This window comes from Helianthus annuus, chromosome 1 (assembly GCF_002127325.2).
Source record: "Helianthus annuus cultivar XRQ/B chromosome 1, HanXRQr2.0-SUNRISE, whole genome shotgun sequence".
Lineage (NCBI taxonomy): Eukaryota > Viridiplantae > Streptophyta > Magnoliopsida > Asterales > Asteraceae > Helianthus > Helianthus annuus.
In genome coordinates, this window is record NC_035433.2 from 36394721 (window position 1) to 36419471 (window position 24751).

The 24751-nt window shown below is 36.8% G+C and overlaps 1 protein-coding gene and 1 pseudogene across 2 annotated transcripts; both read left to right on the plus strand.

The window, feature by feature from the left end:
• Positions 1 to 1152: 1152 nt before the first annotated feature.
• Positions 1153 to 5881, plus strand: LOC110932996 (annotated as a pseudogene).
• A 1411-nt stretch (positions 5882 to 7292) lies between these two features.
• On the plus strand, positions 7293 to 24627 carry LOC110944111 (sister chromatid cohesion protein PDS5 homolog A). 2 transcript variants are annotated; one of them, XM_022185827.2, is made up of 32 exons: positions 7293 to 7555; positions 8724 to 8927; positions 9018 to 9199; positions 9277 to 9403; positions 9499 to 9723; positions 9939 to 10155; positions 10248 to 10393; positions 10815 to 10945; positions 11317 to 11466; positions 11546 to 11594; positions 11692 to 11883; positions 12046 to 12228; positions 12310 to 12464; positions 12992 to 13118; positions 13203 to 13352; positions 13774 to 13833; positions 13929 to 14065; positions 14151 to 14268; positions 14590 to 14730; positions 14821 to 15020; positions 20721 to 20871; positions 20959 to 21255; positions 21779 to 22207; positions 22276 to 22368; positions 22773 to 22864; positions 22937 to 22988; positions 23088 to 23174; positions 23533 to 23570; positions 23669 to 23731; positions 23819 to 24006; positions 24085 to 24242; positions 24325 to 24627. In XM_022185827.2, exons 1-32 carry the CDS (start codon positions 7463 to 7465, stop codon positions 24367 to 24369), a joined length of 4680 nt encoding a protein of 1559 aa, XP_022041519.1. In that variant the 5' UTR covers positions 7293 to 7462; the 3' UTR covers positions 24370 to 24627. The 2 variants fall into 2 exon arrangements, with proteins under 2 accessions (XP_022041519.1, XP_022041524.1); XM_022185832.2 differs by having other exon boundaries at positions 23834 to 24006.
• Positions 24628 to 24751: the final 124 nt, after the last annotated feature.

Sequence of the window (24751 nt, forward strand, 5' to 3'; positions counted from 1 at the left end):
CCCAAAAGTGGTAAACATAAAAAGGGAGTTGCGAGTATATTCACAAAATTGCCAAGTCTTCCGATTATCCAATGTGACGAATTTGTTGAGACTAGTAAGTTGATTGTGTTTGATAGGGAGTTTAGGAGATGTTTACGTATGGTTTAAGGATTTGGAGTTTGTGGAGATGAAAGTAAACATATGAAAAGTAATCATCTTTTTAACACATATGATGTTTTTAGATGATGTAACCAACATTTTGACAAGTGAATATTAGTTCATCATCATGGTTGATTACTTAGATAATATACGTACTATGTGATATGTTAATATGTCTAAGAGATCAAGCATGAGGTAGGAGATCAAAGTCTCCATTTAGGCACCTCTTAAGTATCATGGAAGTCATATAAGAGGTAGGAAGATAAATCTTCCATTTAGGTACCTCTTGTGTTTCACCAATGCATAAGTTGTCATAGACAACAAGGATGGTCATGAATACATACAATAAGGAGTGGAAATACATACTAACTAACTAAGAAAACATCAAGTGATGGGTGGATTGAAGGTAGGATAGCCCAAGCTATCCAAATAATCACACACTTATCAAGTTTTGAGTTTGACATCACTTATGGGTTAAAAACCCTAAATAAAACAGAATGTATGTGAGGTTTAACCTCTGATTTCGAATGTCTCAGCCTCGTTTTTAAGCCCAACTAACCATACAAGTGGTTATGCGCATAAGGACGTTGGTTTGAGATGAGTTAGACTCAAGTTGAACAAGTTTAGTAAAGATTAGATGAAATCAGAAATGACCAGTGAACTTTGGAGCCTTTTTGCCAGAGTTCCAGGGACTTATTTACTGTGAAAACCCCATGGAATCGAAGCTAAGGTCAATCCAAGCACATAGGAAAAAGAGTGGACTAAATCGGATAAGAAACGAAGAATTTATGCATACTTTTGTGAAGTAGTATGCTTCTGTCCGAATCTTCTGATGTTGTAGCTGATTATGGTGATTTAAGGGTGATTAGGAGAGTTTACAAAGTGATTTTAGCTTAGAGGAGGCCTTGGTTTTATAGGGTTTGAAGGGGGTTGGTTGGTGGTTGAGTTTTAATGCAAGAAACACAATAAAACACCCAACAAACACACTTTTTCGCCAATCCCGTAGCTAGAAACATGCTGGCTGCGGATTACGGCCTCTGGCGGGGCGCGAGAGAGGACCAAGGGCGGTCACGGGGTGCCAGAGACCATCAGGTCAGCACTTCAAGTTTTAGAAATGACATTTTGGTCCCTTGAGTTTATAAATTAGGGTTTTAAGATGTTTTAGGGACTATTTTCGACATATAAGCATAGTATGAAGGTAAATCAAGCATGAGGAACGTAAACCAAGTATAATTAAGCGTATGAATGTCGTATTTAAGTCTCGTTTACGATCAAAACACGTTTTATGCATAAGTTCCACGTATTTACAAGTTTAGCACATAGTTTCCAAGAATAACGAATAAGCATCAATTGTTTCACGAAATTGAATGTATGAGCATGTATAAAGTATACAACGTGTATGTAACAAAATACGAGTTTTATTTATGAATCAAGTCCCGTATTTTACAACGCTTACGATGAAAGAACGATTACAAGAACACGAGATTTCCAAAAATAGAATTTCAAACAATGGTTCCTAAATATGGAAAGTATGAAAACGCAGGGCGTTACAATGACCATCCGTTCGACTCACCATTTGACACTCATTCTGTTACATGTTGTTCAACTCTTACGTTACTGTTCTATACTCAGGCTAATCTCCACCGCGCCCCCTTCAATCCAAGTACTATGTTTACTAACTAAACACGAACTGTGAGTATACTCGAACCCATTTCCTTTTAAAGCACTTTGGGTGTTACATACGTTCGCTATAACAACATACACCAACACATAATGCAAACACTTTTAACGCTAACCGCTCCCGCATGTTATACGTGAACTTGAATGCTTGTTACTATGCTTAGACAGTGTTACACTGTACCGCCTCTAGCAATGATAGTACTATAGTTTGGACTCAGCACCTGTCGTGGACAGGGGTTGCTAGGGATCACATCTCTTTACTTCATGTATCTGCTGGACATGTGTCGCGCATACTCTACAACGCAGACTTGTGGTTAAGTGTGAACATAGTTTTGATAGTTACTTGCGTCGCCCATTACGTGATACATGTTGTTATGCGTAAACGCTTTTCGCTATATTATATGCTATGTGAACTTGTGTACTCACCTTTACATTATATGTATTGACTTTATTTTAACGTATGTGACAGGTTGATAGGATGCTATGTTTGCTTGACGAATCTAGTAGGAGGACTAGAAACCCACCGAATAAGAAATCTGAGTTGTCGGAACAGTTTACTTGTTTTTGAGAAACTCTGTCTGTAATAATGTTTTTACATTATATGTTATTGGTATGGGACTTTAACGTTAAATATATTGTCATTAATAGTTGTTATGGATTCTCTTGAACAATTTGTTTCGCTCAGTGCCACGCCGCCATCGGTTGGGGTGTGACATTAGGAGGGTGGTTTGGTAAAGTTGTTGTCTCGTTCAGTGTATATATCCTGCGAGGACTTGGTTCAAGCTTACTAGGACCTTTTTCAATGCTCTAAAGGTATTGGATGGCGGGGGTGCGAATAGCTTGAACCCCTCATATGTAAACTACTATTAAAACATTAAACCGGCTTCTTGGGATTGTATCCTTGCTGACTCAAACCACTTAGCCGAGGGTAACGTCACCTTCAAAAGAGTGGCCTACCACTTTTCGCATTAATAACTTATTTAATCATCTTTCAATATTCTGACCCTTTGGGATTGTATCCCTGCGGACTCAAACCACTGGGTTGAGGGTAACTTCACCTTTAAAAGAGGTGCATACTACTATAACTAAGATAATCTCTTAAAAAGTCCGAAAGTGCGAAAATCATCAAAGGGTACATTAAAGATGAGTTGGATCCAAGTGATTCTATCTTGTCTATTTGTTTTTCATTTTTATCTTTTTACTTTTTAGATTTATTTTCATGTTTAAAAATTCTTTTAAAAAAATTCGATTGATTAGACGTTGACGATAAATCGGTATTAAAAGTTCTTGTGTCCTTGGACGACCTCGGTATCTTACCAACACTATACTACGCTCGCGATGGGTGCACTTGCCCAAGTGTGTGTTTTGTGTTAGTATAATATCATGTTTTATAAATTTAAAACTTGACTAATGCGTAAAACGGGCTTAAAATATTAATAAAATCCTATCACGCTTAACCCACACCAGTGGTGAGATGAATTGTGAAAGATAAAGACGTACTGTGTTTTATTTTAGAACTAAGTTTTTTTTTTCTAGGGTTTATGAGACTAATTCGTGTTTAACTAAAATGCCACTTTTGTTTTTTAATCTTTATCATGTGTTACTCTTATAAATAATAATAATAATAATAATAATAATAATAATAATAATAATAATAATAATAAGAAAGATAAAAACTATTTTTTAATAAAATATAAGTCGAATATAAATGTTTAAGAAGAAAATGTCATGTGTCATTTATTGAAATCCGAATTTAAATTAGATAATATGTAGGGGATGTTTGGCTAAGCTTATTTAACTCAAAAAATGACTTTTTGTTAAAAGGACTTATTAACTTAGGATTTTTTGAAAATAATTTTTTAAAAAGTGTTTGGATTAACTTATGCGGTGGGAAAAACCAATAAGTCAATAACTTGTTTTTTTAAAAAGTGTTTGGCTTAGCTTATTCATGTAAAATGACTAAGGAGCTCAAAAAAAAGCCACAATGTTCTATGAAAAGTTATAAGAAGCTTCAAAAAGTCACAATGTTCTAATTTTTCCAAACTCACTTTTTCTCAGTATACTTACTTTAAAAAGTCCTTTTGAGTTTGCCAAACACCTTTTTCTCCTTATTAATAGGGTGTTTGGGTTAGCTTATTTTGGAGCAGCTCATAACTTATTGACTTATAAAAGTTAATAAGTTGTTTTTATAGTGTTTGAGTTAGCTTATTTAAGTTGTTTTTGTATATTGAGAAGTTGTTTTTGAGAAATTAGTATTTCTAACTTATAACTTATGACTTATCTATACTATATTATAAAGCATTTCCTTAGGGACTTCTTAAAAATTAAAAGGTACAAGTAGAAATGCTTGATATACAACACACAATACGTATATTAATTATGTTTGAGGGGTATAATTGTCTTTCTTGCACCATATTTAATCTAAAGAAACTCAAGAATTAAGAGTTATCTATACTTCTATACTATATTATAAAGCATTTCCTTAGGGACTTCTTAAAAATTAAGAGGTACAAGTAGAAATGCTTGATATACAACACACAATACGTATATTAATTATGTTTGAGGGGTATAATTGTCTTTCTTGCACCATATTTAATCTAAAGAAACTCAAGAATTAAGAGTTATCTATGAAAACTAATGACATTTAATTCTACAATTACTTTCAAGACATTAAATAGAAAACTTATAAAAAACAATTCATAATGCTACATGTTTTGATATAATGTTTTATGTAATTTATTTTAAACCTAAAGCAAAATCTGATTATGAGATTGGCTGTGATGATAATATGGTAATATGGGGAAGAAGATGGCTATATTGGCCCTTTTAATATCAACTTTATGAAAGTAAAATGATAAAAACTCCTTTTTAACCCAAGGATTTCCACCAAATTTAAGTAATTACAACTTTTTATGCATATGGTACAATAACTTAACTAAGTTCGTAAGGGGCAAGATAGTCTTTTTATATCAATATTAAATTAGTAATAAAATAGTTTAATGAATAGTGAAATAGAGGTAAATTAGAAGTCTTCAAGTTAAAAATATTAAATGGAATTCAAAGAGAAGTAATTCAAAATGAAACTGACGAATAGAGTTAATCAGAAGTCTTCAAGTTAAAAATAATAAATGGAATTCAAAGAGTTATAAACGAATTGATTGAATGAGGAGTTGTTCGTAACCGACCGACAATAATAACCCATCATTTGGGGACTTGAAAAGCTGGTGCTTCCGGTTTCACATTTCACATTGAAGTGTCAAAAGGTGGGATATATATGTTATTTGCATAAATTGCATTTTCACTGTTCATTTTTTGGTGATTTGTGTTCTAATTTTATTCAAACATGTTACTTTGTTGCTAGATAACTGGCCTAAACTTGTTGAACGAATAAGTCCAAGGGAATGCGACCTGGTGTGGCGTTAAAGCCAGGAACACCCATTGAAGAAGTGTTTCCGCTGGTATCTTATCTATTATATGTTCTTAAATTATTTTTCTCATTATAGCTTTTTCACAGATGGTGCAAACAGTAAAAGAACCCATTTTGTCAGTAGATTAATAATTTTCTTCTATGTGTTCATAGCTTGAAGGTGAACATCCTGTTGAAATGGTTCTTGTTATGACTATGGAACCTGGATTTGGTGGGCAGAAGTTCATGCCTGATAAGATGAACAAGGTACACGAGCTGTGTTTAAGGGAAATTTTCTAAATTCCCGATTTGAGTTTCTTAATTGATTTTTGTTATTTCTCAATTTGGTTTTAGGTACGCACGCTGAGAGAGAAGTACCCAACACTTGATGTAGAGGTTATTTATTTCATACCTGCAACCTTTATTGTAATTTAATGCGTAAACATATTCATACTTGTACGTTTATTTATATCTTGTGAGCAAACTTATATTTCATGAAATTATGTTTTACTGGGATGCAGGTTGATGGAGGTTTAGGGCCTTCTACTATTGATGCAGTTGTAGCTGCAGCTGCAGGTGGTATTTTGAGCTCCAGAACCAGCTCAAGTTATATCTCTACTGAGAACAACTGTAAACAAGTCCCAAAAAACCTGTTGAAGCATATACACGCGATAAGTTTTCCAAATGTTTAATGAGTGAGCAACACATTTACTATATATCCAACTCTCTTTGATGCCTTAATATTCAAGTTGTTATTTGATTTGCCTTAATGGATGCACTCCTCATTGTACTTTCAAGATTCAGAAACAGAGAATATGTGTGTGAGTTGTTAAATATGGATATTTTTATGCCACCTACGTGATAGTGATTGGTACTTTATTTATTTTTTGTTTAGGGTAAAACATATAGAGAGTGGTAAACAATTTAAAAAAAAAATATTGTGATTGGTTGAAAGAGGTTGGGGCCCGCTATTAACCCTCTCTCTCTCCTCCATCACTTCTCGTCTCTCTCGGTTTCTCACTCGGTGAGTATACACCGACTTGGACACTCCCTACTCACCGAACAAAGGCTGGCAATGGTTCCCCACACGGCAAAGTGCCATCCCCGCCCCACTCACCGCTACCATACCGTCCACCCTAAATGTGTAGATTTAAAAGTAAAATTAAAAGGTGTGTAAGTTAGTTAAAAAAATTCTAAAATTTTAGTTTCTTAAGAGTAAAATTAAAAGATGTGTAAATTTAAGAGTAAAACTAAAAGATGTGTAAGCTAATTAATGTTTTAAAACTTTATATGTTTTTATTGCAAGAACCGTACTTTTGAGATGAAACATAGATTAGAAAGACCTTTTATTAAAAGTAATTAGAATCTAACCACATAACAATAATCTAATATATATACCCTGTCGAAAATATAGGGTCGAATCTTTAATACTTGCACTTCAAAATGTACAACTCTTTTTAAAGCCTGTGACATATATATTAAGAGTAATAGCGACCGGTCCATCACAATAACTAAGTTATATATGTTAAGAGAACTACTTATACAATTGGTGTTGTGCTCCCGCCGTATCGCGCGGGCACCCCACTAGTATAAGTTAATAAGTCATTTTTAAGAAGGAATCCCAAACACCCCTAACTTTTTGTAATATAACTTATGACTTATATAAGTTAATAAGAGGGTGTTTGAGATTACGTTTTGAAGTGATTATTTGATTATTGCGTTTGTAAAACATAAATAATCTAAAAAAATGTTTGGATGAAAAAGTAATTATCTGCCTTCAAAACGTAGTTTTGGAGAAGCATGTACCTACATACTTTTTCAAAACGCAGTTTTGAAAACGCAAAATTTATTTTGAAAACACATAAACATCCCTAAGTCCTTTTTGAGAAGTAATTCCAAACACCTTTTAACTTTTTTGTAAAAGTTAATAAGTTTTAAGGAGACATGGAAAACCTTAGCAAAACACCCCCAGTAATTATTTATTGTTAATATTTTTTATTGCATATATTAATTTGCCGTTCAAAAGAAATAATTTAATGATAATAAAAAAGTTGTAAAAAACTGTGACTAGCGTCATAGAGATCTAAAGAGTTCGAGTTGAAGCTCTGTCCGTATCGCGTGGATAATTTCTTTCTTCAAATTCTCACTGGTTTCCCCCTTCTTGTTCGAGAAAACCCTTTAATGGCGATTTAGAACCCTAATTTCCACATCAAAATTCACATCTCCCAACACCAAACAATGTCCGAAAAGCTCCAAAAGACACTGGAGGATGTTGGATCCAAACTCGACAATCCACCTGCCAACAAAGATGCTCTCGTCAAACTCCTAAAGGTTCCTTCTCCTCATTGCATGTTGAAATCCTTCAACTGTTGTAGATTCTCGTTTGTTTCAGGTTCTGTTGTTGTGGAATTTGTTGTGAGTTTGATTCGATTGGTTCGAATTTCGGTGAAATTTGAGTTCGTGTTGGTTGTATGTGGATTGATTGTTTGAGTTTTGCAGCTTGTTTGTTGGAGAATGAATAATTGTTTGAGGATATTCTGGAAATTTTGTCTGAATTTTGTTTAAATTAGGGTTCAGTTTCAGAGAGTGGGGAATATATTTAAGTTTATGATATGTTTGGGCCTGTAATTAGACTATTCATTATTCCACTTTTAGGTGGTGTTCGTCTCACATAATGGAGGAATGTGGATTTCGTTCCTTATGTTGTTTCAACAAAAGAAGGAATTGGAATTGAATCTAAATCTCTTGATATCCTTCAAGTAGTGATTTCAAGTGATTCCGATTCAATTTTAATTCCTTCTTTTGTTGAAACTAACCGTATAAGGAATGAAATCTACATTCCAATTCCATTCTGTGAAACGAACACTACTTAAGAGTTTTCATTCAGTATAAAACGTTGCTTTGTGAGTTTGTTTGTGGTGCCTTTAGCCTTTAGGCAATGATTTGCACTTGTACAGAAAACAGAAATGATATTTTTTTGTGGTTTTGCCGTATCTGTTTGGAAAACTTTTTCTATTTTTTGGGGGGAGAATTCGTAAGTATGTTGAAAATTTTGTAGAATCTGATTTGAATTAGGGTTGGGGTTGAAGGGCTGAGGAAGATAAATAGTGGAGGTTGTAAAATGTTTGCAGCTTCTATCATTCTTAATGTTGATAATGGCTGATTTAATTATGCTTTTTAGGTCTGTCATCTGTGCTTTTGAGGGTCAGTGTTGGATACTTGATGTTTAGGTTTAGTTGGCTTGATCTCCTAGTTTTAGAAATTTAAGATTGCTAAAAAAACACAAAATAGAAGTCATTGCTTATATAAGATAACATATTGCCAATTATAGAAACATAGTCACCCAGGGAAATATCTGGACGTTTACCGGTACCAAGGACATTCTTGAATTATAGAAATTTAAAAAATGGGCAAAAATTTGAAATGATGTGATGTACTGATGTTTGATGGATGTTATAATAAAGTATAAACATAATGCATATGCTTTGGTTTACTGCAGCAAGCTGCGGCATCTTTATCTGAGTTAGAGCAATCACCAGGAAAGGAAGTATTAAAATCTATGCAACCTTTCGTAAACGCAATTGTAAAGCCAGAATTGCTAAAACATCATGACAAAGAAGTTAAGCTTCTTGCTGCCGCTTGTACATGTGAAATAACCAGAGTGACCGCTCCTGAAGCACCATATGATGATGACGTGTTAAAGGTATGATTTTCCTCTTGGGAAATACTTTTAGTTGCATAAACCATCATCTAACCGTTCTAACGGCTGTTACGTTGTGCATTTGTGCTTCAGGATGTCTTCCATTTGATTGTAAGCACATTCAGTGGGCTAAGAGATACCAGAGGCCCGTCGTATGGGAGAAGAGTTACAATCTTGGAAACCGTAGCTAAATATAGATCATGCGTTGTGATGTTGGATCTTGAATGTGATGATTTAATCAACGAAATGTTCACAACATTTTTTGCTGTTGCCAGGTTCATTTTTGTAACATAATATTCATTTTTGATAATCAAATGGGAAATTCATTTTTGTTAATATTTAACATATGCAGTGATGGGCATTCTGAGACTGTTATTACATCAATGAAGACAATCATGGTGGCTCTTTTGGAAGAGAGTGAAGACATTAACCAAGACCTTTTGCTCATTATCTTGCGTGTCTTGGGCCGAAATAAGAAAGTAAGCCATCTTCTTTCATAATTAATATATATACACTACATTTACATGCATATCATTTCTACCAAGGGTTTAATTTGTAACTTTGATAACAATAGGCAATAACTATGGCTGCAAGGAAGCTTGCTATGAGTGTTATAGCACAGTGTGCCGGAAAACTTGAACCAGGCATTAAACATTTCATTGTAAAATCAATGTCAGGAGAAGCCTCTACTTCTGCATTTTCTCTGCAGATTGATCACCATGAAATCATCTATGATATCTACCGTTGTGCTCCCCAGGCTTTAGCGGGAATCATTCCCTACTTAAGTGGAGAGCTCCTGGTAATCACAACTTTTTCCCCCCTCGATTTACAATTACTCATATTTTTCTCGATTTACACCAGTTATCAAACCCGTAGCCGTATTGATTCCTGAGTCCTGACTATAAAGTACAAACTAAACGCCACCTAAGAATCTAAACATAATTTAATATCGATGTCATTCCGTTTCAAACAATTGTTTATAAGTTTTGGTGAGTAAAGTGATGAGATTTACAGACAGATAAACTAGACGTTCGGTTAAAAGCGGTCAAACTAGCGGGGGACCTTTTTTCAATCCCAGGATGTAGCATTCCCGACACGTTTCATCCGATCGTTATAGATTTTTTGAAGAGGTTGACAGACAAAGTTGTTGAAGTTCGAATGTCGGTTCTTGAACACGTCAAGCTTTGTATATTATCCAATCCTTCCAGATCAGAATCTCCTCAATTTATCGGTAAGGTTTAATTTATCTTATATTATTTCACTTTCATCATTCAGTTACAATGTTACTTAACATAAGTCTACTTTTTATCTCAAATTTGGTAGCTGCCCTCTGTGACCGCCTGTTGGATTATGATGAAAGCATCCGCCAAAAAGTGGTTGCAGTAGTTTCAGACATAGCATGTCATGAATTATCTTCTATATCACCCAACACCGTAAAGCTTGTAGCTGACCGACTTCGTGACAAATCTGTAATTATCATTTGTATTTTCTAATTATGAATGCATTTCAATTAAACAGTAGAGTAAAGTATATAGTCCCTAGTTTTTTAAAACTACACGGATGGTCCCTGTGTTTTGCACTTTGTAACGTATTTAGTCCCCAACCTTTGCCAAAAGTACACGCATGGTCCCTGTGGTTTGCACTTTGTAACACGTTTAGTTCTCAACGTTCAGTGACTAAATGCGTTATAAAGTGCATACCACAAGGACCATCCATATACTTTTGGCAAAGGTTGGGGACTAAATACGTTACAAAGTGCAAACCACAGGGACCATCCGTGTACTTTTAAAAAACTAGGGACTAAATCCAAAATTTTGGTTAACCACAGGGACCATCCGTGTACTTTACTCTAAACAGTATGTTGATATAAATTAGTTGTTTTAATTACAGCTTCTTGTGAAAAAGTATACCATGGAGAGGCTATCTGATATATACCGCATGAGCTGCACCAAGCATATGAGCGATGGTTATAATTGGATTCCGGGACGAATCTTAAGATGTTTTTATGATAAAGATTTTAGGTATGTTATACCTTTTTAGTTGTTTATTTTTTGCTAATTATGATAGCATATTATATATTATAAATATATGCTGTTTTGTCTACATCAAACAACTTTAGCCCCTCAACTTTAATAATTACATGTTTAGCCCCTCAACTTTAATAATTACATGTTTAGCCCCTTAACTACATCAAACAACTTTAGCCCCTCAACTTTAATAATGACATGTTTAGCCCCTCAACTTTAATAGTGACATGTTTAGCCCCTTTACTAATACATCAAACAACTTTAACTCTCGCAATTTGTTTTTTTTTTATCTACGTTTCGAACCCGATGCGGAGCGCGAGTGGTAACCCACTGGTTGACTATTAAAAACATTTTCTGAGTTTCAGATCAGACACGGCTGAATGCATTCTATGCACGTCTCTCTTCCCAGCTGAATTTTCTGTTAAAGACAAGGTTAGAACATGGGTCAGACTATTTTCAAAATTTGATAAGGTTGAGATAAAAGCTTTGGAGAAAATACTGGAGCAAAAACAAAGGTTTGTTACGATAACAAAAAATCCTTTGATAAATACATCCACTTACAATAATCAATTTTTTTTTTCAATTGGATCGCAGGTTACAGTTAGAGTTACGGAAGTATCTTTCTCTTAGGAAGATGCATAAGGTTTGGTCTTTCATTAACCGACAACCACAGACAGGAGAAGACTACATTTTATTTGTAAGTTCTAACTAAAAGATTTTTCTTTTCTTTTACGATTTAGGAAAGTGATGCTTTAGAGGTCAAGAAGAAAGTCATGGTCTGCTTTCGCTTTATGTCTCGCTGTTTCACGGACCCCACAAAAGCCGAGTCAGATTTCTTGCTTCTTCACCAACTAAAGGATGCTAATGTTTGGAAAATATTGGCTACATTACTTGATCCCACCACTAGTTCTCTTCAAAGTTCCAAATCTCGGGTAAGAAACTAGCCGAAAGTGAAGGAGTTAGTTGTAAAGTAGTTTTTTGTTAGTCGTTTTCCACGTAAACACGCAACTCGTATACTGACATGAAAACGTCCAGTAAAATACGATATTGACTCGTGTGTATGATACATGTAACATTCTTATTTTGATTTATAGGATGCATTACTCAAGATAGTTGGCCAGAAGCATCCACTTTACGGAATTTTAAGCATTCTGTCTATAAAGTGCTCGTATATACTGTTTAACAAGGATTATGTTAAGGATATTCTTCTAGAGGTGGACCTACAGAAATCTTCCAGAAACAGACTACTGACACAGTCTTGCATGAATATACTTGTGGTAGAACTTCTTTAGCTTTTATGGTAAAATGTTTGCTGTTTATTTCAACAATCTTGACATAAATATGTTATGTATTTTCAGATTCTTGCATCCTTTAGTCCTTTATTACTTAGTAGGACTGAAAAAGATTTGGTCCATCTTCTCGAAGATGATAATGAAGTAATAAAAGAAGGCATTTTGTATGTTCTCGCAAAAGCTGGTGGCGCGATTAGGGAACAATCAGGAAAATCATCTAGGTATGAAAAAGAGTAAAATGCCATTTTCGTCCCTGAGGTTTGGCCAGTTTTGCGACTTTCGTCCAAAGGTTTGTTTTCTGCATCTGGATCCAAAAGGTTTGAATTTGAAATCTTGCCATTTTCATCTGGCTCCTTACTCCATCCATTTTTCTCTGTTAAGTCAGCCGTCAGGGGTATTTCCGTCTCTTTATCTACTTTGTTTTGTTTTGAATACTTGACATTATGCTAAATGCTTGTACATAAAGTGAAAAAGACCGAATTGCCCTTTAAGTTAACAAAAAAGATGAAAATACCCCTGACCTAACAGAGAAAAATGGATGGAGTTAACGAGCCGGATGCAAATGGCAAGATTTCAAACCTTTTTGATCCATATGCGGAAAAACAAACCTTTGGACAAAAGTCGCAAAACTGATCAAACCTCAGGGACGAAAATGGCATTTTACTTGATGAAAAAATATGAACTTTTTTGTGAAGCGTATCACGTTCGTTATTTATGTCTCTCTAAATGTTATATTATTCCTTTTCAGTTCATTAGATCTATTTTTAGAGAGATTATGCTTAGAAGGTAGTAGGCGGCTCGCCAAGTATGCCATGCATGCATTAGTTGCCATAACAAAGGATGATGAGCTCAAATCATTATCTGTATTATACAAGGTTCCGATTTGAAATTTCTTTCGATATTTATTCTAAACATGCCTCGATTATACTTATTTAATCTTTTTTTTGGAAAATGTACAGAAACTTGTGGATATGCTAGAGAAGAAGGAGCATTTGTCTTCGGTGCTACAATCTCTCGGTTGCATTGCACAGACCGCGAGGCCTGTTTTTGAAACTCAAGAGACCAAAATTCGAAACTTCATAAAGAAAGATATCTTAGGGTACAGTGAGGTATTGAATATTTGAATCCAGTTGCTATCTTCTACTCGTTATTTATTATGAGTAGTAAAGTTTGGAGTAAAGTACACGCATGGTCCTTGTGGTTTACCAAAATTTTGGATTTGGTCACTAGCTTTTCGAAAGTACACGCATGGTCCTTGTGGTTTGCACTTTGTAACGCATTTAGTCCCTAGCCAACAAATCTAAAGGTTTCAGCAGGTCCAAGTTAGGGACTAAATGCGTTACAAAGTACAAACCACAGGGACCATCCATGTACTTTTGGAAAAAAGCCGGAGACCAAATGCGTTACAAAGTGCAAACTGCGTGGACCATCCGTGTACTTTGGAAAAGATTGGGACCAAATCCAAAATTTTGTTAAAACCGAGGGATCATCCGTGTACGTTACTCTAAAGTTTGTTTAACTATGTCTTAGAAAACAAGTGATAAAACAAAAGAATCTTGGGATGATAAAAGTGAAGTGTGTTCATTGAAGGTTAGTATATATATTATAATTGAAAGTTCTAGATTTCTAATTTTGATGGATGTTTTAAGTTTCTCATGCTTTTTTGACCAAATGTTGCCGTTTAGATATTTGGCATCAAGACTCTGGTAAAGAGTTATTTGCCAGTGAAAGATGCACATCTTTGTGTTGGGATTGGTGAACTTATAAAAGATCTCAACAACATACTTTCTTTTGGGGAAATCTCAAAAGATATCGAATCAAGGTGCTTTTGGTCACTGAAATCTTATACGTTCGCTAGTTATTTTTATATTCTAATCTTTTAGATACTTTTTTCCCACCCTCCACAGTCGTGTCGATAAGGCCCATTTAAAGCTAGCTGCAGCCAAGGCTATTCTTCGGTTATCAAGGCATTGGGATAAGAAGATTCCCGTTGATGTATTCTACCACACCTTGAGAACTTCAGAGGTAAAGTCCTTCTGTTTGGAATTTTGTAAACAATTAATGTATTATTAAATATAATTAAAACACAGTGTTATTATAATCACAATGCAGCTTTTGTAAAATATAACGAGTTAGAGCACTGCAAGCTTTTGAATACACTTTAGACGCTTGACCCATATAGCCAGTTCGACCATATTTGATTTGTAGCTATTGTTTTATATTTGATCTGAATTGGCCCAATTACCCAGACAAAAAAACCCGAATTCACTCTTTTTTACACCCACTTATCGGTAGCTAGCTTTACCTCTTACTATTTGTTTTTCTCTTTTCTGATGACACTTGTAGTTTGAATTCCCTGAAGTTAAGAGATTATTTCTCAAAAAAGTTCATCAATACATTAAGGACCGAAGTTTGGACCCTAAATACGCTTGTGGTTTCTTACTAGATCTAGGCTCTCAGCAATCAGTTCAAGAAGAGAAATCTGAGGTTCTTGCTGGATCTTTTACAAAATTATTATGTTTGAAGCGTACAAAATAGTCATTTTTACTATTTTGGTATTAAACTTATATTTGGCAGGAAAACCGTAATCTGAATGACATCATTCAGATGTGTCAGCAAGGAAAAGCAAGACAAGTTTCGGTGCAAAGTGATGGAAAATTTTCTGTTGTTCGTCCAGAATCCATTCTTCTCTATTTGATCCATGCACTTGCCCATCATCCTTCTTTTCCAAATATTGATCAATGCAAGGATCTCAAAGCATATGAACCAATATACAGGTAACAGGCTCATAGGGCTCAGCTTAGGTTACGTATTCATGTCAGTATATTTGGTATATTGGCGTGTAATCCTTTGTAATATATCGGTTTTAAGTGGGTTATCGATAAACAGTTTAATGGTCGTTATGAGCATGACAAGTAAATAATATAATGTGCCAAAACTAACATTATTATGACTAACCATGTAAAATGAAAACGGAAAAAACAAAAACAAAAATACAAAAGTTTTTTTTTTCTAAATAGTTAAATGGGTTAACGGGTCAATGATAGAGAATTGAAAATGAATGCAATAGATTGAGGCAAAGGATTTTTATTGTAATGGATACTGGGTTACAATGAAAGAGAAAAGGAAATCAAACACCAGGGTCACACCCTCTCTCCATGCATACTGCAGGAGCCTAACAAACTCTCAATTCACAAAACTAATCTCCATAAGGAGTTATTACATATTATATAGACTACTACCCCACTAACAACTTTAGCCACTTGCATACTTTTCACTTTTCCCCCCTCTAGAATAGACATGAATCACTTTGGGTTTTTCTTTGATAATTTTACTTGGATCAATCGTATCAATACTCGCCCCTTCCGAAGAAGTCTTGTCCTCAAGACTTACTGTAGGAAATTGACCCTTTACCCAATCAGCATCTTCCCATGTTGCTTCATCAAGTGGTTGTCCCTGCCACTGAACTAACCATTGCTCTATCGCCTCGTGACCATCTTGTCTTACGCGAGTAGCCACGATTGCTGCTGGAAGGAGTGGTTCATCGGTGTCAACGGACAGCTCAGGAGGTAGCTCGGCCTCTGCAGATCCTGAGATGACCTTTTTTAACAGGGAAACGTGAAAGACTGGATGGATTTTGGAAGTAGCCGGTAACTGTAAACGGTAGGCTACTGCTCCGATTTTCGCAATAATTTGGAAGGGACCAAAGTATTTGGCAGCCAGTTTCTGATGGATACGGCTTACAACAGACATCTGGCGATATGGTTTAAGACGCACGTACACCCACTCTCCCACTTGATATTGAACGTCACGTCGTTTCTTATCCGCTTGAGCCTTCATCGCGCCCTGAGCATTAGACAAATGGATTTTCAATTGTTTCAGAGCTTCATCCCTGTCACGGAGATCTTGAGCAACCATTTCAACCCGAACTTCACCCGAAACAAATTGAATCACCGACGGAGGGCGACGGCCATAAACCATTTCGAATGGAGTGGTTCCAGTCGATACATGGAAGGTGGAATTATACCAAAATTCTGCCCAGGGAAGCCAAACTGCCCAGTTTTTGGGCTGGTCTACTGCAAAGCATCGAAGATACGCTTCAACACAACGGTTGATCACTTCGGTTTGACCATCCGATTCAGGATGATAAGCCGAACTCATGTGCAATTTAGTTCCCATAGAGCGGAATATTTCCTGCCAAAATTTGCTCAGAAATAATGGGTCCCGATCGCTAACAATGGACTTGGGAACCCCATGATGACGAATTACTTCCTTGATAAAGACATCAGCGATCTGGAAGTATAAGGGTGTTTCAGGAGAATGAAGTGGGCATATTTAGACAAACGATCCACCACCACTAGAATAACCGTATAACCTCGAGAAGATGGTAAGCCAACAATAAAATCCATAGAAACATGTTCCCAAATCGCATCCGGAATATCTAGAGGTTGCAATAAACCCCCAGGTAAGGCTGAACTAGCCTTGCAACGTTGACAAATATCACATTCGCGTACAAATCGTTTGACGGACTTCGTCATTCCCGGCCAATACAGGTTAGCTGCCAACCGCCGATAAGTTCGATAGAACCCGGAGTGACCTCCCGTAGCCGTGGTGTGAAACTCGTGTAACAAGGAAGGAATGAACTTGGAGTTGGAAGGTATAACTACCCGGTTACGATAATACAAAACACCTTGTTTAACCGTGTACCCCGGATACTTGAGAGGAGCCGTCTGACATTTTCGCATCAACTGTTGCAACGAAACATCCGCTTTAGCTTCCTCAATCAACTGGGCTCCTTGTACCCATACCGGAGAAGACACCAACTGTAGAAATTCTCCGCAATCAGCCCGGCGAGAGAGTGCATCAGCGGCTCTGTTTTCCCGCCCTGGTTTATATTGGATATCAAACGTGTAACCCAAAAGTTTAGCAACCCAATTTTGTTGGTCAGGAGAAGAAACCCGCTGTTGTAATAGAAATTTGAGGCTCTTTTGATCAGTGTACACGATAAAACGAGAGCCCAATAGGTATGCACGCCAATGTTGGACCGCAAGAACCAATGCCATCATTTCCCTCTCATAAGCTGATTTGGCCAAATTTCGGGCACTTAATGCTTTGCTGAAATAAGCAATAGGGCGCTTATTCTGCATCAAAACAGCACCAATACCCCGACCCGACGCGTCGCATTCAATCACAAACGGACAAGAAAAATCCGGAAGTGCCAACACCGGAGCAGAAACCATAGCTTGTTTCAAGTCGTCGAAGGCCTGCTGAGCCCTCAGGTTGCCATATGAATGCATCCTTTTTGGTAAGATCGGTCAAAGGGCGAGCAATGCTTCCATAATGCTTAACAAATTTTCGATAATAGCCGGTGAGTCCCAAAAAACCGCGCAGCCCTTTCAAATGTTTCGGCACCGGCCAGTTAAGCACCGCCTCTATTTTGTGTGGGTCCATGGAGACACCCTGACCACTAATTATGTGACCGAGATACTCAATCGATTCCTGATCAAAGGCACATTTGGTACGGTTGACCAAAAACTGATTTTGTAACAGAATTGTGAAAACAGACTGTAAATCATTCATGTGATCAGCCCAAGAAGGGCTGTAAACCAATATATCATCAAAGAAAATTACCACCATTCGACGCAAAAACGGCCTGAAAATGTCGTTCATAATGGCCTGAAAAGTAGTCGGCGCATTCGTGAGCCCAAAAGGCATCACCAAATACTCATAATGGCCATCGTGTGTACGGAAAGCTGTCTTGTCAATGCTATCTTCCCGCATCCGAATCTGATTATACCTTGATTTCAAATCCAGCTTAGAAAAATAAAGAGCACCGTGCAATTCATCAATAAGCTCCTCTACCACGGGAATAGGATATTTATCCGGTACCGTAGCATTATTAAGAGCCCGGTAATCAACACACATACGCCAGGAATTGTCTTTTTTTCTTACCAGGATCACCGGACTGGAATATGCACTCTTGCTTGGACGAATCATTCCCAAAGATAACAACTCTTGAACCTGCCTTTCAATCTCAGTTTTCTGAACATGCGGATAACGATAAGGGCGTACACAAATTGGTTCAGTTGAAGATAGCGTAATACCATGATCATGTGCCCTAACCGGAGGTAGGGAGGTTGGGGACTGAAAAATGGAATCAAATGTAGACAATAGCAAGGAGAGTTCCTGCTGCTGATCCATAGGCAATGAAGGAGGAGCGTTTTTTGATTGAGTTGACAAATCCCCACTCAAGGAAGAGTTAAGTCCTTCGTCCATAGCCAACCATTGTTGCAGAGCCGCAGGGGAGGAGAGTCCCAAAGAAAGCCCATGTAACTGAATGGGAGTCCCTTGATACACAAATTTCATCCACAAATTATGCCAATCGTGAACCACTTCCCCCAAAGATTGAAGCCACTCCATGCCAAGGACCATATCCAAATTACCCGTGTCAAATACCAAGGCATTCACCACAAAGATACAGGGACCCACATGAACCGAGATATTACAACAACGTTCTGTGACGAAAACAAAATGACCATCACCCAACTTAATACGAATACCGTCGAAAGTGGAAGAGGATAAGCCCAATGCTGCCACCAATCGACGAGACACAAAATTGTGTGTAGCTCCACTATCAACCAGTATACAGATTGGTATACCCAATAAAGCCCCTTCAAACTTCAAGGTTTTAGCCCCACCACAAATCGCCAAAGAACCCGCAAATTCCAAAGCCATACAAGTTCTAGTGAGAGTTTCAGTACCCGAAACCAACTCAGGTTGACCCCCATGTTCGAAATTGAAGTTTTCACCCTCAGAAGTGTCAGACTCATCATCCCCCAATAATAAAATTCGAAGTTTACCTTCAGGACATTTGTGAGCTGGTCCATACTGCTGACCACACCGAAAACACAACCCCTTCTTCCGACGATCCTCCCACTCGGTACGGGAGAGAGAACGAATCCCACGATCGCGTGAATTTTGTTGCCCTAATTCCGCCGTCGGCTGACCCTGAGGGCGAACAGAATTGTGGGAACGATAAACCTCAGATTTAGAGATTGGGCTCTTTTCCCAGGGTTTATTTTGGACAGATACTTTGGGCTCAAAACGGCCCAACTGTGGAGACCCTTCAGCACTAGTAGGCCCAGAACGATTTAGGTATCTGTAACGAGAAGAAGATCCAGTACCAGTAGAAGGACGTAACATCTCTTCAACGTCCTTAGCGATATACATCGCATCCAATCCAATCGAGATTGTGGACGATGAAGACGGACCCATTTTTTTACATCATCACGTAACCCCGCCACAAAATATCCTAACGCCTGTGATTCCGGTAAACGTGGAACCAACGACATCAAATACTCAAAATCATCGATGTAATCATGAATGGAGTCCGATTGTTGAATGGTGGCTAATTGTTCATAAGGATTGTGAATTTCCAAACCATTGAAACGTTGTAACAACTCCTATTGAAAATCAGACCATGTAAGGGAATCACGTACCTGCGTAATCACCGTAAACCAGTGTTGAGCAACCCCAATCATGCTCAATTGAGAGACGGAGACGCAGATTGTCCGGAGTTTGGTTGATGTCGAAGAACAGATTAGCTTTCTGAATCCAACCCTGGGGATCAAAACCACAAAATTCTGGAAGCTTCACCTTCTTCACTGCCCAAGGAAGACCAGACGGACCACCCGACGAGTCCGGGAGTTTCGCACCGCCGGAAGGAGAGAAAACCCCACCAGACGACGAACCAAAGGAAACATCCCCCGATCGTTTCTCCTGTGATTTCATCCAATCAAAAACCATCTTACGGAATTCCGCAGATTCAGCTCGATCTGTCTCCAGAGATGCTTGAATCGCAGCAACAGCCTGATGCAACTGTTGGATTTGTTCATCATGACCATCCAGTCGAGCCGCTTGATTCACCATGATCTCGGCAGGACGATGGCAGGTCGGACCAATGATAGAGAATTGAAAATGAATGCAATAGATTGAGGCAAAGGATTTTTATTGTAATGGATACTGGGATACAATGAAAGAGAAAAGGAAATCAAACACCAGGGTCACACCCTCTCTCCATGCATACTGCAGGAGCCTAACAAACTCTCAATTCACAAAACTAATCTCCATAAGGAGTTATTACATATTATATAGACTACTACCCCACTAACAACTTTAGCCACTTGCATACTTTTCACTTTTCCCCCCTCTAGAATAGACATGAATCACTTTGGGTTTTTCTTTGATAATTTTACTTGGATCAATCGTATCAGTCAACCCGTTTTTATACGGCTCAACTTGAACCAATACGTTTTTTTAAACGGGTCGTGTGACCCAGAGGTGTTTTTTTGTGTCGGGTTTCGGGTCAAGTCAAAAAACTTTTACCCTCCTATTGACTCTTATTACATTACCATATTTTGTCAACTGCTTATTTATTGAATCTGATTGGTTGAATGATAACATGTTTAAATTTCCAGGAAATTGTATTTATTTCTTTCTATGTTGACAAATTTCCATGAAGACGGGAAGCCCAGTAATAGTCTAAAGAAGGAAGAGGTTATTTCCGTACTTTCTATTCTTCAAAGCATCCGGAGCTCTGAAGATGCTATAGATACAAACATGTCAAAGGTACATAACATACATAATTAAACAGATGCATTTATGTATATAAAATAGTTACATAGTTATAAATTATTAACTTCTATACATATTCAGAACTCGTATGCAATTTGCGACCTCTGCTTCTTAATCACCAAACGCTTAGCCCAAAAGCAAGAAGATCTTGAGGAGCCATTGGTACATGTTCGTGTACCTCAGGGGCTATACGTATCACATGATAAGAAAGAAGAAAACGAGACTGAGAAAGACAAAGAAGAAGAAAAGGAGTCAGAAATCGATAAAAAAGAACAGGAGAAAGAAGACAAGAAACATGTGACTAAAGGCCATACATGGTTGGGTGAGGCTAGTGCTGTTGCGCACTTTGAGTCGCTCAACATGGAATCCAATGAAAGTGTATGTTATTTTCACATAATGATCATTTACAAATGAGTAAATTGCATTTTGCTTCCTTTAACTTTGAGCCAAATTACAGGCGGCGTCCTTTAAGTAACGGAATTACACTGTATGTCCTTTATGTTACTGTTTCTCATCAGGCAGTGTCCTTTTGCCCTAACCCAGTTAATATTTTATGTTAACTCTTAACACATGCCACTCACATGAGGGCATAGTAGTCGTTTTCACTTGATAACTAAAACAAAATTAAATAAGTATATGTATACTAACCACAAAATAAGTGAAAATGACCATTATGCCTTCATGTGAGTGGCACGTGTTAAAAGTTAACAGAAAAAAACTGACTGGGTAAGGGTAAAAGGACACCGCCTGATGAGAAACAATAACATAAAGGATATCCAGTGTAATTTTGTTAGTTAAAGGACACCGCTTGCAATTTGGCTCAAACTTAAAGGATGTAAAGTACAATTCACTATTTACAAATTAACAAGTTAGTGATAATTATGCATTTATTCTTGTTCAGGCGACCTCAAAAATTATTGACGATGATATACTGGACATTGAAGAAACAAGTGGGAAGGAGGTTCCTTTAGGAATAATACTGGAAAGGCTAAAAGCTAGAGGAACAAAGGACAGAAAGTCTGTTAAAAATGGATCTACATTGACTTCTGTACAAAATAATAGTAATAAAGATAATAACAACAATGATGATAACTTGGGTATGGTGAGAAAAATAGATTTGCATAAATTAGGTGTGTCAAATGGTCATGAAATAAATAAATCTGATGAAAAGCATAAGAGGAAAAGAATACCTAACCAAACAATAAGTGTTGCGGTAGCCAAACGTAAGAAGTCAAATGTGTTGTCAGCTTTTGATAACATCAAAATGAGTGATTTAGAAGACCATATACATACAAAAGAAGATGGGAAAACTGATGGCAGTGACGTAGAGGTAATTTTTTAAAAATAAAAAACATATTATTATCATTTTAACTGCTAATGTTTTATTGCTTCATGCAGAATCCTGAAAAGCATGTTGATAACGATGTTAATAATAAAGAATCAGGATCTGTGAGGAAGCGGAAACGAGCAAGTGTTGCAGGATTAGCAAAGGTTTGTTGTTGACCTTTGACTTTTTCAGTTTTTAATAGAGTAAAGTACACGGATGGTCCCCGTGGTTTACCAAAATTTTGGTTTTGGTCCCTGGTTTTTCAGAAGTACACGAATGATCCATGTGATTTGCACTTTGCAACACATTTAATCCCCAACCAACAAATCTAAAGGTTTCAGCGGGTCCAAGTTAGGGACTAAATGCGTAACAAAGTGCAAACCACATGTACTTTTGGAAAAAGCTGGGGACTTAATGCGTTACAAAGTGTAAACCACAGGGACCATCAATATACTTTTGAAAAGGGAGCAAATGTAAAATTTTGGTAAACCATAGGGGCCATCCATGTACTTTACTATTTTTAATATCATGAATTGTTGTTTCTGACATGATTTATTCTTCTCTTTAGTGCACATCAAAGGAAGGGGAAAGTGAACACAGTCAACACACGACAGACTTGATTGGCAGACGGATAAAAGTTTGGTGGCCTAAGGATAGAGAGTGAGTTTCTTTTTCGTATCTAGTAAAAAAGATAATCGTTACACATTCACTTTCTAAATTACTGTTTTTTAGGTTTTATGAAGGATTGGTGAAGTCTTATGACCATGAAAAGAAGAGACATGTGGTAAGTTGCATAGTTCTGTTATCACAGTTTATCAAATGTGATATTAATTTTAAATATGCTTATTCATTTAATTTCCCACAAACTTGTATTATGCTGAAGGTGTTATACAATGATGGTGATGTTGAAGTGCTACGATTGGACAAGGAGCGGTGGGTGCTTGTTAGAAACACTCCCAAGCCTACAAAGGCAAGTGTTATCTCTTATCTTTATTTTGTCATCATTGTACGTATAAAGTGGGGACAATTTCATGTATACCCTTCGAAACAGAATGTCAAATATACGCATATGCAAATCTGTTACATTTATACCCTTCTCTTAAAACTTGCATTAGGATATGAGAGTTTGAAGTGTTAGGAGAAATATAAGGGTACAATGGTCATAATATAAATTGTATTAGTGAAATGGGTGATTGAAATTTTTGGTATTTTGAATGGATGCTTCTTTTCTTCGTTGGGTAAATATGATATCATGTAAAGTTTTCACGGGTATATATGTAATTGCCTCGATCGATTTATGATATGTTACTTTTAATTCACTTCTACAGCGGAATAAATCGTCCAAGAGTCCACGTCCTAAAAAAGGGTGAGTACGGCCAACTTTTTTTTTTTAAATATTTAGCTTACAATCTTCATTTTAGCAAATGACTTGATTTTGGTCTGTGTCGACTGTTACGCATGTAGGTCCTCTAAGAAGAAAATTAAAGTTGTGGATAATTCTAAGGGAAAGAAGGAATCAAGTGACATGTGAGTACTTGTTTCTTGTTTTCTGAGTAATTGATATATATATTTTTTTCTTTTTCTTGAGGAAATTATGTTAATTGTAAACGTTAGGTATGAAAATGACAGGCATCCGTCATCCATGGTAAGAAGCAAAAGAACCCCTAGAAAGAATACGAAGGTAAGACGGAAGAAACTTGAATATTTGGAAGTAGAAAGAACAGATGAACTTGATAATACGACAGACTCTGAACGTGAACATGAGGATTTAACTTTTTCAAAAGTTGATAATTTGGACTCAGGTTAATATCTTGACAGTAATTTTACCTTTTGACTTATATTTTGCCTAGTTTTTTTATGGTATTTATTTACTTGTGTAGAAGAGGACGATGCAAGTGATAGAGTGCGCGATAAAAATGCAGAGAACAGGTTCAGTGATCCCGATTCTGTGCAGAGCGAATCTGAAAATGTTGCTGATGTGTCAGGATCCATTCAAGAAGATGACGACGAAGCAGAATTATCCGATGATATGCCTCTTGTACCCATCTGCATCCTTTTTTATATTAATATTATATTCTGCTAAATTTCATGTTAAGAATGTGATTTTGTTGTGGATGCAGGGTGTATGGAAGTCTCGAGGTAGGAAAACAGAAGAAAGAAAATAGGTTTTGATGACTGAAAATGGTGGCATTCATGACACCGGTAAACAGAAAGGTTAAGTTAATGTGCAGCATATATTAATCTAGATCAACCTGTATGTGCAGTGAAGCATGTTTTACAGGCTGTGGAATGTACAGATATAGTTCACATGTTTTGGGCTAATGACTTTACATCTTTTGTTTGCATATGTAGATTTTAGCTTCTTAATGTATACTCTAATGACTGTATTATCATTAATGTGATATAGATAGCTTTTGCTTCCATCTTAATGTTTGAATTCACTGGTTTGAGTTTAGCCTTAAACGGGTATAGGTCAGTTTGGGCTTGACCCGTTTGGCCTTTAGTTTGAAAGGATGTGAGCCACATCAACGCATTTAGGTCCTAAAA